This window comes from Phodopus roborovskii, unplaced genomic scaffold (genome assembly GCF_943737965.1).
Source record: "Phodopus roborovskii unplaced genomic scaffold, PHOROB, whole genome shotgun sequence".
NCBI lineage: Eukaryota > Metazoa > Chordata > Mammalia > Rodentia > Cricetidae > Phodopus > Phodopus roborovskii.
Window position 1 is genome coordinate 6,659,793 of NW_026126413.1, and position 16,353 is coordinate 6,676,145.

Below are 16,353 nucleotides of genomic sequence, written 5' to 3' on the forward strand. Positions count from 1 at the left end.
GTTACAGATGATTGTGAGCCACCATGTGGTTGCTGGGAATTGAACTCAAGAGGTCTGGAAGAGCAGCCAGGGCTCTTAACCTCTGAGCCATCTCTCCAGCCCAAGTTACCAAATTCTTAATGGAGTTTCTATCAATCAATTGTAAAATAAACCCAAGATAATATGTATTTAAATGCCCTCATTCTTTCTCTATTGGTCTTCATAATGGTACTGTTTTCTGACAAATAGATTTTAGAAATAAGCATTTAAAGTCATTTTAATTTTAAATAAATTACATATATCAAATGTTTAAATTAGTTCAGTATGATCTCACTTATCAGATTGAAGAGTCCCTTTAAATGAAACACTTCTGGGGGAAACTAGTCGGTGGTTTTAACAAAAACTAAGTCATTTAGAGCAGGTGAATAGTTAACATGTTTTTCTTAGAAAACCTAAATCTACAGTCATTCCACAAAGGAAGAATTTGAAAAGTGTTTCTTTTTTGAGAATAAAAGTGGTTGGCTAATTTGATAGCTTCACTTATTGCTTTATTCTGTCCTTTTAATGTTTTGATGAGATACTGTTAACTGGTAAACTTTAGAAACAATTAAAGCTAATTTTAGATTTACAGCAAAGTTATGAATCTGCAGCCCCATATCCCCTTTACCCGGTATCCTTAATTAATGTCTTTCATGCTTGCAGTGTAATCGTCAGACTTAGGGGATCAGCGCTGTTAGGATAATACCAACTAAGTCCGGCCTTTCACTCATGAGTCTTTTTGTTGTTTCTTTGGCAGTGCGGGGGATCGAACCCAGGGCATCTCCCATGCTAGGCAAGTACCTTACACCTGCAAACCCAATGGTCCTTTTCCATTTGGGGAACCTACCCAAGGGTTCTACAGTGTATTTCATTGTTATCTCCAGTCTCTGTTCTGGTCCTCAATCTTTTCGTCATAATTTTAAGTATTCCAGTTAATTATTTTGAAAAATATGCTTAAATTTGGGTCTATATATAGCTTTCTTATTTGATTAACAATTTGAGTTTGTTTTCTTCTATTAAGACTGCCATTGGAAATGATCTGCTGTCCTCCTCTGCCCTGTCAGGGGCTTATAATATGGACATATCTTAAAACTGGTATAAAGCTTTAGAAATTTTGATGATGGAAACTGCCTTTAATATATTGCAATTATTATGAAGTATCAGTTTATAAAACATGCCTTGTGATGCAAACTGATACTATGTACAAAATCATTGATTAAAGAAAGCTGTAGGCATCACTGGTCAATGGGACAGAGTTAGTAGAATTTTATTAATTAGAATGAAAGTCAAAAATGAAAAAGTGAAACCATCATTTTCTTTCAAATAAGACAATTCTCCATTTGAAAATTAACAGAGTAATTATCAAGAGAGGGGCCTTCCCAATGAATAGAAGTTATTAGGAACAATTTCTTGATCCAACATATCATATGAAATGATTTTATTATAATTATTATAATACATGTCTGTATTGGAACATTTAAAAATTCTGAATATAAAGACACAAATCAGTAATTTAAAAAAAAATACTATACTTGTTCCAACCTTGTTGTTATGTAAGCATCCTTATATGTCCCCACTGAGGAATGAAACTGTAGCGAACATTGGTACCCTTAAACAGTATACTACATTGTTAGGTATTATTTTTGGCTTTTGAGTATATTATATGTATATAATATGTATCACATTTACCTATTAGAAGTATTCCATTCTAGAAGCACTTTCTGGGTTTTATTGTTTGGGGTTGTCTTTGAAATATCTTTAGACTATAAGCCTAATAATAGAATTAAATATTGTTGTCCATTGAGAAACAATACTCAGGGAAATGACAGAATCTTCTCTTCATTTTGTTTTAGTTCAGCAATCAGCAAGCATTGGGAGGCTGAGCTAGCTACCCTCAAAGGAAACAATGCCAAGCTCACTGCAGCCCTGCTGGAATCCACTGCCAACGTGAAACAATGGAAGCAACAATTGGCTGCCTATCAGGAGGAGGCAGAGCGGCTACACAAGCGGGTAAGGCCAGCGCTGGGGGTGAAGGGAAACTCACGTGTACATGGAAACCTTCTAGGGGTATCCTTTGCTTATCAGGAATGCATATGAGCTAAGTTTCCCGTTTTCCTGGCTCAAGAAAAATATTTGTCACAGTTTAATGAGAATGAAGATTATATAGCTCTTGAAAACAAATGGACTGATTGTAGTTTCAGCTGTGCCAAAGCAGATGATTGGATAGGCCCTAAGATTTAATTTACCATGGTGTCTGGTGGCACAGCCCAGTGAGATAGTGCTTGCTTCACATGTAAAAGGCCCTGAGTTCAATCCTCATTAGTGAAAGGAAGAAAATACAAATGTAGATTTAATATTATAAAAAGAATGTCATACAGTGAAAGATTAATTTGCTAGCAGTTCCGGAGTATCTAAGAAGATAGAGAGACCACAGTTGTAATTAAATCTGCTGCAGGAGCATTTGTTCAGTCCTAAGTAATATATGTCTATGTAAGGGAGCATATTAGTACCTATGCAGAAGGGGAGTAGAGTGTGAAAGAAACCCGTACAGAATATAGAGGATGATGTGCTGTTTTGAAGGTTCAAGTCAAGCTGTGGTAGGGTGTCTGTAAATGTATCCATGATTTCTTCTTGTATTAACTTGGGTGCATAAATTTTAAGAACACTGATCTTTTCCATTATCTTAAAAAGGTGTCAAGTATTTAGTAAAAAACAATATTACTTGTTGGCTCTTGGTATATTCTTAGTGACTGAAGAACTGTTGTCTTTCCCATAAGAGGCACAGTTGACATGAAGTCATTCTAATAGCCAAGTTCTTACAGTGTTTTTAAGTATGTCTTTCATTTCAGATTCTCTCGTGTTTTGGAAATGTATTTTTAAAAAAATCCTTCTTCAAGGCCAGTTTTCAGAACCCACATGTACCTGAAGACTTCAAATGGGGAAATCAGACAGTCGTAGCTATACTTGTATAAATTCTAAGGAGCTTTCCTTATAAAGTCCTCTGCAGTGATTATTCACTTTGTTTCCCCCCAACCTGGCTCTGACTAATATTTGAATAATTTATCATTCCCAAATTATCTAATAATCTTTTGTTTTTTGCCATCGCCTTAAATATTTATCTTTAGGGAATGTATTTTATGCTGAGAATCTTTATTGTCTTTCATTTGGTAATTCAAAATTCATTAACTTCTCAGGAGCTTACTGTGACTTCCGGAAGCCCTTTGAAATTGCCCCTTAATTTAACCTGTGTTCTCATTTAACTGCAGGTCACTGAGCTTGAGTGTGTTAGCAGTCAAGCAAATGCTGTGCACACCCACAAGGCAGAACTAAACCAGACAGTCCAAGAGCTGGAAGAGACCCTGAAAGAGAAGGAGGAGGTAGGCTCCACTCCCCGATCCCCTGTGGTCCAGCTAGCACTGCAGCACAGCTACTGTCAGGTCTGAAGTGCTATCTGCAGTAGAGTGGGACTGTGGGCTTTTGTGTCAAAGATAAAACTTGGGCTGAATATTATGAAGCTTGTTCCTGTTTTCCCCAGCCATGTTTCTGCTGTTGTTATTAACTGTGTTGAACTATTTATTGAACTTTTGTATGAGAGTTATGTAATCGACAGGAAACCATTAGAGATTAAATGAATTTTTGCAAGTTGATGCTTTCTTTGGTTTCTAGTCAAAAAGAACTACTTTATGTACTAAGGGGGAAATAGTATCTCAAACTTGAAGCTATGTATTTAGTGCTATGGCTAAAGCCATCCGATTATACTTGAGGGTAGAAATCTTTCTGAACTGGGCATGTGGTACTATGCCTGGAGTCCCAGGATTTGGGGGCCAGGGCAGGAAGCTCTTGAGTTGAAGCCAGCTCTTGTGTGCAGTGAGTTTAAGGGATGGGGTACAGTGTGAGACCCTGCCCTACCTCCAAGCAAGGAAGAAGGAAACTTCACTCTGTTCCAGGCAACAAACCTATACAGACACATATCCCTCTGAAAGTCAATAAAGGGTGGTTTTTTTTAGTTACTCTTCCCTCAGACCTGGGAACTAATTTCAAGGGAAATTTAGTTCTTCCCTCTCCTTATTTTAAGTTAAATGTTGTTAAAGACATTACTTTACCTTTTCCAGGAAATAGAAAGGTTAAAACAAGAAATCGATAATGCCAGAGAACTTCAAGAGCAGAGGGACTCTCTGACTCAGAAACTGCAGGTGAGCTAAGTAAAATCGTTAATTGATTCTATACAGAAAGTGTTAGTCATCCTTTCATATCATAATGACTTTTTTGTGCCTTCATTTTTATTTTTTATTTCCCCTAGTACCTCTGATTCATGCCTAACGTTCACTGTTCTAGACTTTCCCTGTTTACTTCTTTAAGGTAGTTTGTAATCATTGGTGGTCATTTACAAATTGTTGTTAGTATAGTACTTTGGAAACTTCTACTTTTATCATTAAAAGGTACCTTAAAATTAAGGGGAAACATCTCAGACGGATTTTATTTAGTGTGCCTAGCTACTGTCTGGAATCTGGCATTCCTGTACCATCATGGGGCAGATGTCACCCCTTTTCCTTTCATTGGCCTTAATCATTTTTGCCTATTTTTCTGCATACTTAACATGCTTCCTGATTCTAGTTGACATACATGCATCCTGTGTTGGTAGGAGTTAGATGTAGAAAGATTTTTCAAAATTCATTCCTAAGCTGCCTTTTGCTAGCTTAAGCTATCTGCCTCAAAAAGGGTTAGAAGCACTTTTCTTTTTTTTTTTTTTTGTTTTTTTTGTTTGTTTGTTTTTTGTTTGTTTGTTTGTTTTCTTCTAAGATTTATTTATTATGTATACAGTGTTCTGTCTGCATGTATCCTTACAGGTCGGAAGAGGGCACCAGATCTCATTACAGATGGTTGTAAGCTACCATGTGGTTGCTGGGACTTGAACTCAGGACCTCTGGAAGAGCAGCCAGGGCTCTTAACTGTTGAGCCATCTCTCCAGCCCCTAGAAGCACGTTAGAACAGAAAGAAGTGTGTTCACAAAGTGAGCAGTTTGTCAGAGACATATGAAGAGAACCTGGAAGCCCAGGAGTGGGAGGAGGACCAGTTTATAGGAGGACTCAGCATCAGTACTTGCTGTGTACAGCTGCTGCAAACACTCCTTATAAACTGTATCAGAACACCACAGTGCAATGCAGAGGAACCCAGGGCTTGAAGAAAAGTAACTTGCCCAACCCAAGATCGAGACAGGCAAACTTTAATGCCTCTGTCCTTGACCACCGAAGTCTGCAACAGTGGTAACCCTTCAGAAAGAAAACAGACTTGGCCAGGCCTAGTTTCTCACACTTTGAATCCCAGTACTTAGGAGGCAGGGGCAGAAGGATTTCTGTGCGTTTGAAGCCAGCCTGGTCTGCATATGAGTTCCAGGACAGCCAGGGCTCCACAGAGAGGCCTTGTCTCAAGGAAAAGCAGAAAAAGGAAACAGGGTTCCTACATGAAACAGCCCCCACCCCGTTTCACTTGTCACGCCTGTTGCGACCCTTCAGCCAACCGAGAGGAAAGATTGCCTGTTTGGGACTACCCTAGAAAGTGTTATTTCTAGACTTTAAACTCCATGTAGAGTCCCGATTCTCAGCCGGCAGCTCAGTATCCTAAAGATCACTTACTAATATGTGAAGACATTTTATAGCTTCGTTACTAGGAGAGTTACCATCACGCAATGGTCAAGGCAGTGATGCTGATGAATGGCGTTGATCATGTGGCCCTAAATGTCAGGGTGCTGAGGCTGAGAGGCCCTGGTGGGGCTGAGTATGATACATGTAATTGGGGCTGGAGGGAAGAATGTGATCGGAGACACAGAGCTACAAAGGACTGACGCTTCCATTGTTTGATTCTGGCCTACTCTTTGTATGTGTCTTAGTTACTGTCTATCGCTGTGAAAAGACACCATGACCAAGGCAATTAATAAAAGGAAGCATTTAATTGGGGTTTGTTTACAGTTGCGGAGGGTGAGTCCATGATGATCACATCACAGTAGGGATTGTGGCAGCAGGCAGCAGGCACAGAGTGCCTGGCCCAAGAGCACACAAAGCCCACCCCAGTGACAAGCTGCCTCCAGCAAGGCCACACCTCTTAACCCTTCCCAGAACAGTGTCACCAGTGGGGGACCAGGCATTCACATATATATGGGGGGCATTCTTACTCTAACTGCAGTGTGCTTACAATACTTTCCTAATGAGTCTCTTTAAAATGTTTATCTGTGTAAATTTTTGTCATATTGGCAGTGACCCACTTGGAAAGAGAAATTGAGAGGTTTATTCAATCTTCTTAGCATATCAAACTCACATTAAACATCTCTGTTAATATTTCTAAGTGTGTTTTCTTGTCAGTTGAGTAATAGTTTAATTTAATGGCAGGTCCCTAAAATTGTATCAGCTGTTAACACTTCTTTCATTGAATGTCGAGTATTATCATGAAAAGTCTACATGGGACATCTATTATCGAAAGTCTCAGTACCCTTGACTCTCCCTTAGAAGTCTAGAGAACTAGGCCATCCTGTTCTGTGGAGCTGGAAGAAACCCGACTCTGAGGTCTGTGGGGTTGAATGGGAGGTGCATATGCAGATAGAAAACTCAGCAGTCTTCATCTGATGAGCTGTATCACTGCCCTGTCACCTCCATTCATCTTTAGGGTGTTCGTTGTGCTTTCACCTTAAGAGCACATGGGTGTCCTTGCTTGAAAACCTAAGCCACCAGGCCACCGTGTTCCCCTGGCTTCTCCCTGCAATGCAAGTCAGCTCAGAAGTTCACTTCTGAGTTGCCCACTTAGGCACTGCTGTTCCGATGCCTACTAAGTCCCCCATTCCCAAGCATGCTTTGTTCTGTTACCGAGCTTCATTCTCCATCTTGTAGTTATCACCATTTGCAATGATCTTAGTTGTTTCTGATGTATTTTTAAACTTTTTATTTTGAAACAATTTTAGACTTAGAGAAAAGCTGCAAGAATAATTCATTATATGTCTTTCCCTTACTTTCCCCAAGCCTTAATGTATTGGTCCTGTTTGTTTATAATTTGCAGGCTGTCCCTCCACGCCATCCTGACCTTTCTTTCACTCTCCATGTGCGTCTATATGTTATGTCTCTTTTCTGAACTGCTTGAGACTAAGAGGCACATACGCTTTTCCCCTCTAAATTCTTCATTGTTCCTCTTCTAAAACGAAAGATCTTTACTTGCATAGCCATCAAAATCAAGAAGTTATCTATCCATACCTTAATCAAATGCCTATAATTATCTTAGTCCCTTTTATAACAAAATTACAGTAACCCATCCATTCCGTGGTTCCAATGCTCTATCTGTTGGTCATGTCTGTTTATCTTGGTGTTCTACCTTTGGCTGAGTAGAGCCTCTTTGGCCAAGAAAGTCAGAACAGGAACTCAAGCAGGGCAGGAACCTGGAGGCAGGAGCTTTTGCAGAGGCCATGGAGAGATGCTGCTCACCAGCTCGCTTCCCATGGCTTGCTCAACCCTGGGTTGATCCCTCCCCCATTGATCATTAAATGAGATCTCATGGAGACGTTTCCTGGGCTGAGGCTTCTTCCTCTGATGACTCTGGCTTGTGTTGAGTTAACACAAAACCACCCAGTACATCCACCCTGCATTTACATGGGTTCTGGGGATTCAAGCTCCAACCTCACACTTCTGAGAGTTTTAACCATTGTGAACCATTGTCCCAGTTCAGAATTAGTCTTTTTTTTTTTTTTTTTTTTCTAAAAACCCTCTCTAATTTCTTTTGGGAAATATTATTTTAATTTGAGCCGGGTGGTAGTGGTACATGTCTTTAATCCTAGCACTTGGGAAGCAGAGGTAGCCAGACCTCTGAGTTTGAGGCCACCTGTTCTATTTAGAGAGTCCGAGGCCTGCCGCGGCTGCACAGAGTCCCCTGTCTCAGTAAAGGAAGGAAAGGGTGGGGGCCAAGCCAGCCTGTAAAGGCAGAGCATATATCTCTGTGCTTGCCTAGCATATGCGAAGCCCGGGATTTGATTCTCTAGTATTGCCAAAGAACAAACAAACAAAAGGAAACAGAGTCTGGGCTACGTATGCTTTTGCTGCCATCATGGCATCATAACTTCTAGTCCTCCTTAGTAACCTTAAGTACAACTGTATTGCATCATTTTCAGTAGGGGTGTGTGTGTGTGTGTGTTTAAAACCTGAGACTATCCTTATAGCTTCTTTTTGCAGTAGGATACTGTGCAGTGATAGATGACAAATGACAGCTTTCCCCAGCCCCAAACCAACGAACTTGAATATTCACTAAAGATAAAGATAGGTTGGTTTGTTTTTTTTTTTTTTTTTTTTTTTTTTTGTAGCTACTAGGTTTGGGATTTTTGTTTTTGTTTGATCATGGTGTCAGTCAGAAACTACTTTCTGTGCTTTCTAGGGCTGAGCAGGTGACATACTCTGGAAAACAGGAACCAAGTTTCTAAGTGTGGAAATAGGGGAGGCTAGACCACTCAAATCCAGCTGAAATGCTGGTTCTGCTGTTAAGGGTACTTTCTGCTCATCCTGAGGACCAGATCAGTCCCAGCATCCAAGTCATGCAGCTCACAACACTATGATTAGTTCTGGGGGATCTGACACTGTCTGACCTCCACAGGCATCAGGCATCAGTATATACATGGCACCCTACACATACATATGGGCATAAATAAACATTAAGAAAAATAGTCAGGTTAGCTTTCCCAACTGAAGGGATCTCAGTTGGGCAAAGTATTCATTAAATAGTTAAATTTATTTTTCTTTATATTCCATTGTCTTAACCATTCTAGTCCCAATCAATGTCATTGTTGAGAAGTCTCATTCTAATTCTCATTCTCTTGCCTTGTGGTGGGTGACCCTGCTGGGACACCCCTTGGGGGAGGGGGTGAGAAGACGCACAGCCAGTGACTCAGGCACTGGGAGTCCATGAGTAGCCAAGCGCTGCAGACTCCTTTGTTAAGGAAGTTAGGCCGGCCTTCACACGCCCTCCTAAGGTCCCATTGGCTCAGTGGCTGACTCTGCTGTGTGGCCCTTTCCTCATTATTATCTCAGGTTGGTGTCTCTGCATCAGCAGTCTCTGACCATAGAGGCAGGCTTGGCTCAGGGCGGGCTGGCCTGGGTGCCTGGGTGCCCTGGTGCCCGGGCACCTGGGCGCCCGGGCAGGGTGACTCTGGCTTGGGTCAGCTGGCCTGCAGTTTCGGTCTTGGTTTGCTCACATGCTGTGCTGAGGATTTTTCTTTTATTTTCAAAAAAAAAAAAAAAAAAAAAAAAAAAAATTTTTTTTTTCTCAAAGTGATTGTTGAAAGTCACTTTTCTCAAGTATTAGTGGGCCATTTTAATTTCCTTATCCAGCTGGGCATGATGTATACACTTAATCCTGAGTCTAGCATATTTCTGTGAGTTCCAGATCAGCCTGGTCACAAATTATAGGCCATCTGGGGCTGCATAGTGAGACCCTGTGTCAAATAATAACAACAGCAGCAATAATAGTATATATCCAAGGACTTTATCTCTTGATTCTTGTAGAGAGAGCCTCACTAGGTTTCCCTAGACATACCCAGTAGCAAGTTAATAAAATGTTTCACACATAAAATTTAAATATTTATTCTTATGTTATTTTTCTTCTGCAATGTATCTAATATGTAATTGAATTTTCTTGTCTTCTATTTCCACCTTTTTCTGGTTTTTCTCTACTTAATTTCCTTTCATTCTCTTGAATTTTAATTGAGGAGCAGTGAATGAATTTATAAGTGTTAGTAAAAACTTTTTGTGTTTTGATTTTGGTAGGGACCTTACGCTTCATTTCTGATGGGATTACTCCCCTCCCCCTTCTTTTTTTCTTGGTTCTTTCACCAATTTAATCAACTCCCCTGCTTTTCAGGGTAGTGCCCTTAGTTTTGGGGGGATTTTTTTGTTGCTCTCGTCTTTTGATCCATTTGTTTTCATTGTGCGTGTATGGGTGTTTTGCCTGCATGTTCTGCCTGGATATCACATGTTTGCAGTACCGTCAAAGGCCAGAGGAGGTCATTGAAGACTCTGGGACTGCTGTCAGCTGCTGTGTGGGTGCTGGGAACCAAACCCGGACCTTAATCACTGAGCCATCTCTCCAGCCCAAATCCTTAATTTGGGGTACCTAAATTTGGGGTACTCCTTTTTGAGTACTTTTATGTTAACCATAACTCAGCATGAAATATCATGTTTAAAATGTTTTCTGTTTTGTAATTGGTTCGAGGAATTTTTTGTTGTTTTTTACTCTATCACTTAGTATTTTTATTGTTTTATGAATGAGTATTATATACCTTTTCATTTTTGTAGACAGAATGGCAGTTTAAAGTGCCTTATAAAGTCATAGTTCAAACACCCTCTTTTTTTTTTTTGAGGGGCAATAGTAGAAAGGTTGTGTGTGTTTCAATGTTTTAATTTTTCTTTATATAACGAGTTTAAAGTTTGTCTTCTTTTGCCCTTTGCTGCACTACAAGGCCCATTGCCTTTGACTCTCTTTTCTGAAGAGGTGTCGCTTGCACTTAAGTCCCTCAAATGTTCCACAGCTCTGTCCTGCCAAGCTTTGATTCTTGTGTGGGCAGTCACAGAGGTCTTCCTCTTTCTGTCCCCTGCACAGCCATACTCCCTCTGGAAAGGACTAGAGGGACAGCTTGAGAAACAGGCCATCAGAAATTGTTACTCAGGGTCTCTGACTGCCAGCGATTTGACACTTGCTTTGTCCTCTGTCTTTAGTAATATTGAAGTCCTGAAATTTTCACAACTTTATTGTCATTGTGTGTTCATATGGTTTGTAGAGGATGACTGGCAGATGTCAGTGTACAGACTCTCATCATCTTTTCCATTCAGAAATGCCTTCTATTTCTTTATTGCTAATATCTTCCCCTAGAAAGCATGGTGTATTAAATAGGGACCATTTTACCTTTGCTGAATATTTTATTCCCAGTACCGAATAAAAGATGTCTAATAATTAATTGTTAAATAACTCCTGCAAAATGCATACATTTCTTTTACCCATGTTTTTCTGTGTAGAAATGAATTATTGATGCTTCTCTTATTGATGTAAATGTCCTGTTATGTGGAAAGTCTAATAAGACATTAATATATCTTAATTATAGACTTAATATTTTAAGTATAAGCTGTGAAGCAAATATCCATAAGATAACTTTTGTCTGGCTTTTTTTTTTTTTTTTTAAGATTGAATGGTGCAGGATTTAAATGAAGAGAACATTAAACAAACCTGGTTGCAGTGGTTATAGTTATGTAATTTTAAAAAAAATTTCGAGTGTTTGAGTGTCTAACATATAGCACATATAGAATACGACCTTTGCCTAGTAGAATTTTGTACCTTTGGTTTTTGGCCTTTAAAACCCTCTAAAAGGGATATGAGAATCTGGCCTATAAAGTGCTTTTACTTCCCTCTCTCCCTCTCTCCCTCCCTCCCTCTCTTTCTTCCTTCCTTTTTAAAATCTACAGTGTGAGATTGGTGCCCCTCATGTGCACTAAAAGTCTAGGAAATCAATAGACAAAAATGATGGTAGAAGACAAGCTTGGAGAGACAAGCGCTGGCCAGAAAGTGGATTGGCGAGTGAGTGCCCAGGCTCGGAAAGGTGCTTGCTGTGACTTCAGTCACACCTAGTTGGCCCCTGTTCTCTAGGTTTTCTATTCTTAACCTACAAACATATTCTCCCCATCTAAAAATAGATTGGTGCCATCTGCATTGTGCTAGTGCTATTTGTCATTTAACTAGTAAAATTCCTACAGAGACACATCTTGGAGTTGGCCATCCATTCTAGAGAGTATAAGGCTCTTTTAACAACTGAGGGAGTAGTGTTTTGTATGGTTCCATTTAAGATGTTTGGGTGTTTCATTGGTTGGCAAGGCGTACAAGGGAGTCTTTCATTTCTAAGGAAGACTGCAGAGGGCAAACCAGGCTGTGGCTGTGAAGTGAACATGGTGGTGACACTTGGTCTATTTCTGTAGCTGGAAACATTCTGTCCCCAAGCTTGTAGCTAAAGTGCAGGAGAGCACTCTGTGTAGTCATGAGTGGAATTTTTACATTTGATCACAGGATCTGTTCCTCCCTAATAGTTCACAGTGTCTGTGGATTTAGCTTCCGAATTTGTAAACACTGATTCCTGATTCTTTTACTAGCTATCTTCACCCTGCAGATTATTTAAAGGATGATTGAAATCGCATGTGGCCAACATTGACGTGGCTAACACCAGCTAGCAAATACTTTGAGATTTGATCGGGTCTTTACTCTCTTCATTTATACATTATACATGTTCTGTTTTTCTCTTAATTCTCCCACACATGGCAGCTTATCTGGGAAGTGTTATAATGTTGCTCAAGCCTTCTTCAGAATTACCACTACTGAGTCACATGATTATGTTCAGAATTATCAACTGTTACTTTCATTAATGTTTTCAAGTCCATTTTCCCAGTTCTTTTTCTCAAGACTTCAATGTTTTTATTGCATATATGTTCTTATTGTTTACCTATGTGTTAGTATGCGTGTGTGCCACAGTGAATATGTGAATATCAGAGGGCAACTTTGTGGAGTCTGTTCTCTCCCTCTACCATGTGTGTCCCAGGTTGTGAGTCGTCTTTATTGTTGTCGTCGTTGTTGTGACAAGGTCTCACTATGTGGCTCTGAAATTCACTCTGTAGACCAGACTGGCTGTGAATTTACAGAGATCCACCTGCCTCTGCCTCCCCAGTAGTAGGATTAAAGGTGTGTGCCACTACACCAGCTTAAGTTGTGAATTTCGGAAGCAAGTGTCATTACCTATTGAGCTATCTTTTTGTCCCTAATTTATTTTTGAGAAAATTAGGTAAAAAATTAATGTCAAGAAAAATATTCATAATTCAAATATCAAAATTCTTTCCTTTTTTTTTTTTAAATAGATCTTTGTTTTTATGTGTATGTTGTTTTTTTCCTTCCTGGATTTTCAGCCTAGAATTGTCAGCTTTATACTTCTGATACATGCTTTGTCTGTATGTATGTCTATGCACTACATGTATGCAGTGCCTTTGGGGGCCAGAAGAGGGTGTCGGATCTCATGGAACTGGAGTTCGGCTGGGTCTGGGGGGCCATGTGGGTGCCGGATTGAATCCAGGTCCTCTACAAGAGCAAGCAGCCAGTGCTCTTAACAGAGAGCCATCTCTCCAGCTATAAATTTGGTTTTTAAAATTAAAGTTAAATCATTACTCATGTAATTTTGGTTTTATGGATTTGCTTTATTATATAGTATTTGTCGTGCTTAGAAACATTGTTAAAAGCCATTAATAACTTCTAAATAATCCTTAGTTTGTTGGCATTTAAACCATATTAAAAATTTTAAATATTTTTTATTGTCAAAAATTATGCTTTTTATTTTTTATTTTTTCATTTTTCCTGGATTTTCAGCCTGGAGTTGTCAGTTTTATACTTCTGATACATGTAGTTACTGTATCTTATTTATGGCCTTTAGAGTTGAGCTGTTGTATAGCCTAACACATACATTCCTGAATGTAAGATCAGTATCAGTATCAATCTTATAATCTCATTTCAGGGAGTTGCTTTTCTTTGAACTCTTACTTTAGAGTTACCTGTTGGGAGAAAGTACTTTCTCCTGCCTCTGCCTACTCTCACCTGATTTCTCAGTTACAAATGAGCAGCAATAAAACGAGGTTTGAAGGATGCTCAGGTGTGTGTTCTGCCTTTCCTGACAAGTGCCTGAAGCCTCCCTGGGGTGAAGCCCTGAGTAGCTGCCTCGTGCTCGTGCTATTGGGAGAACAGGTGTATGAACCTGAGTGTCAGAAGCTCAGCCTGCAAGTCAGACTTATTCTAGAAGACACTAGGGACAGCGGAAAGTTGTATTGATGCAAACACCAAACTGACATGTGCATGTGTTAACTTTTGTTTCTGAAGGAAGTTGAGATTCGAAATAAGGACCTGGAGGGGCAGCTGTCTGACGTAGAGCAGCGCCTGGAGAAGAGTCAGAGCGAGCAGGAGGCCTTCCGAAGGGACCTGAAGACGCTCTTAGAAATCCTGGATGGGAAAATATTTGAACTAACAGAGTTGAGAGATAATTTGGCCAAACTACTAGAATGCAGCTAAGGAGAGTGAAATTTCAGTGCCAACTGATGAAAAGATACTGTCTGTCTTCGTAGGACTGTTTGGGTTCTGCACCAAGATTGCACAAAACTTTTTGCATATCATCCCTCCAGGAGGAGGGTGTTTTGAAAATTGGAATTGTATATTTCAGTATAAATTTTAGAATTTAGCTTGTAGCTAGTTGGGGAGAAAAAGACATGAAAAACTTGAACTACAAATTACCTCCATGTATATTGGCCATAGTTAACTAGAAAGTTATAAGTAGACACTTAATGCAATCTTTTATCCCCCCCCCCCCAATATTAGCCAATGGGAGAATTAACAATGTCTGGGTCCTTTCTCCTTTTTTTTGTTCAACACAGTGAAGATTATCTGCTTTTTAAGTTAATTTATTTATGATATCTACAGCTGTGTTTGTGCGAAAATTTAGAGCCCTGTCTTTTGTTGTTATCCAAATAATTTCTCAGGATATTTTTGCACTGCTGAGAAGCAGGGCCATTACCAATTAATTCTTGCCAGGTGTGGGAGAGAGCTACGTCTTCAACTGAAGCGCCCTGTAAATGGGTGCCTGCAGCTCCTCCTCTTTGTACTCGGAGTGTTTCGCTCGAGTGGCTCCTGTGGTACACTCTGCTGTTCTCCAATCTTGTCTGCTGTATAGTTTACTTACTTTTCCATATTGATTCGTGTGTTTATGAAAAGATACTGTCTCCCACTTTATTACACATTTTAAAGCCAATTAAACAAAGGCAGCTGAGTCCCTCAGATATTTTTCTTTTATAGTAAATTTGACACACCGAACTGAAATAAAAGCAGTCCATCCTTAGTGGTTTAGGCTAGCAACATTAAGTACATTTACAGAAAATATGCAGTTATACTTATTTATATATTTGGCAAGAAATCTTTTCTGAGTGATCGATGAATTTCAATTTATGAAAAAATAATGGTTATGGTTTATTATAGGTAATTATAAGGTGTATAGCTGATTTCAAGGAGGTCCACTTCCACCTATCAGCCAATCAGAGGACTGTATTTAAATTGTGACCGTGGCAGATGGGTCTTCACTGAAAACATGTCTTTATTCAAACTTCACAAGGCAATATTTTGAACTGTTAACTAGGCATTTCCAGACAGGAAATACCTTCAACAGGCTCTTCTCAGAGAGCAGGTTTTAGTGTTGTTTTGATGTAATTTTAAGACATTTAGCAAACATGCATTTCTTTATATGATACATTTCTTTCACAAAGCTATTTTAAAAGCAAGCCAAGTGCTGTCTGCTCTGCCCGAGTAGGAATCGCATCGGAATACATATATTCTTGCTGTACAATGCCTGTGATGTTGAAGAGGGTTCTTTTTAGTGTATGCTTGAGTACCTAACTCTGGAGTCAATGAATGCACTGATTTTTTTTTTTTTGTTTGTACCCCAAATGATTGAATTGTTAAGTACAAAGAAGCAGATTAACCCATTTTTTTCACTCATAAACAGATTCTTACTACTAATTTTGTTTTATATTTATGTGTATGTATGTAAATACATACATATATATCAATTTATATTAGAGTGAAAAATAAATGGTTTGTTTCTAAAGTTAGTTTCTATGGTGAGGTGTCTCTGAAAAATCTGTATCAGACACTTAATCATCATGTATTATATGTCCTATAACATCACATCAGTCACTCCATCTATTTTAGGGTATTTTTCTTACCTGTTTATTATAGAGAGAATAATTTAGGTACACATGCTCAGAGCTGAGATATTTCTCTGATAAATCAGGTAATAAAATTTATGTGATGAATAGAATTTTGAAAACAGATACGATTTTATCTGAGTCTCTGAGTATCAAGGAATACCAGGTTTTAATTTAAATAGAGGACTAACACTAGGGATCAGGGAATTTAGTTACAAAGAGTTTAAAAAAATTAAAAAAAAAAAAAAAACAGTGTAAGCTGTTGATATGGTAAGTGAATTATTTTAATGATGTAATAAAATATTTTTAAATTTTGGGATAGTGATCATTTAATGGGAAAATAACTCACCAAAATGTCTCCACTTGAATTGTACTGATAATGTGAGGCATATGTGTAATTCAATATATACATATACCTATATGTATATACAGAAATTATTTTTAATATTTTCCTACTGCTGTGAAATTTAAAATTGGAAATTTTGTGAGTGTTTTCCATGTCCAATAGAGCCTAATTGTTTCTTTTTTTAGTAACTTAACAATTTCT

The 16,353-nt window shown here is 38.9% G+C and overlaps 1 protein-coding gene across 1 annotated transcript in view; it reads left to right on the forward strand.

Annotated features, from left to right (window-relative positions):
* Positions 1-14,407, forward strand: part of Homer1 (homer scaffold protein 1) — a 95,165-nt gene extending 80,758 nt beyond the window's left edge. Inside the window, exons 6-9 of the mRNA XM_051182978.1 lie at positions 1,872-2,028; positions 3,285-3,395; positions 4,131-4,211; positions 13,936-14,407. Of these exons, the coding sequence (XP_051038935.1) occupies positions 1,872-2,028; positions 3,285-3,395; positions 4,131-4,211; positions 13,936-14,124 (538 nt within the window). The 3' untranslated portion in view covers positions 14,125-14,407. The remainder of the gene's footprint in view (positions 1-1,871; positions 2,029-3,284; positions 3,396-4,130; positions 4,212-13,935) is intronic.
* Positions 14,408-16,353: the final 1,946 nt, after the last annotated feature.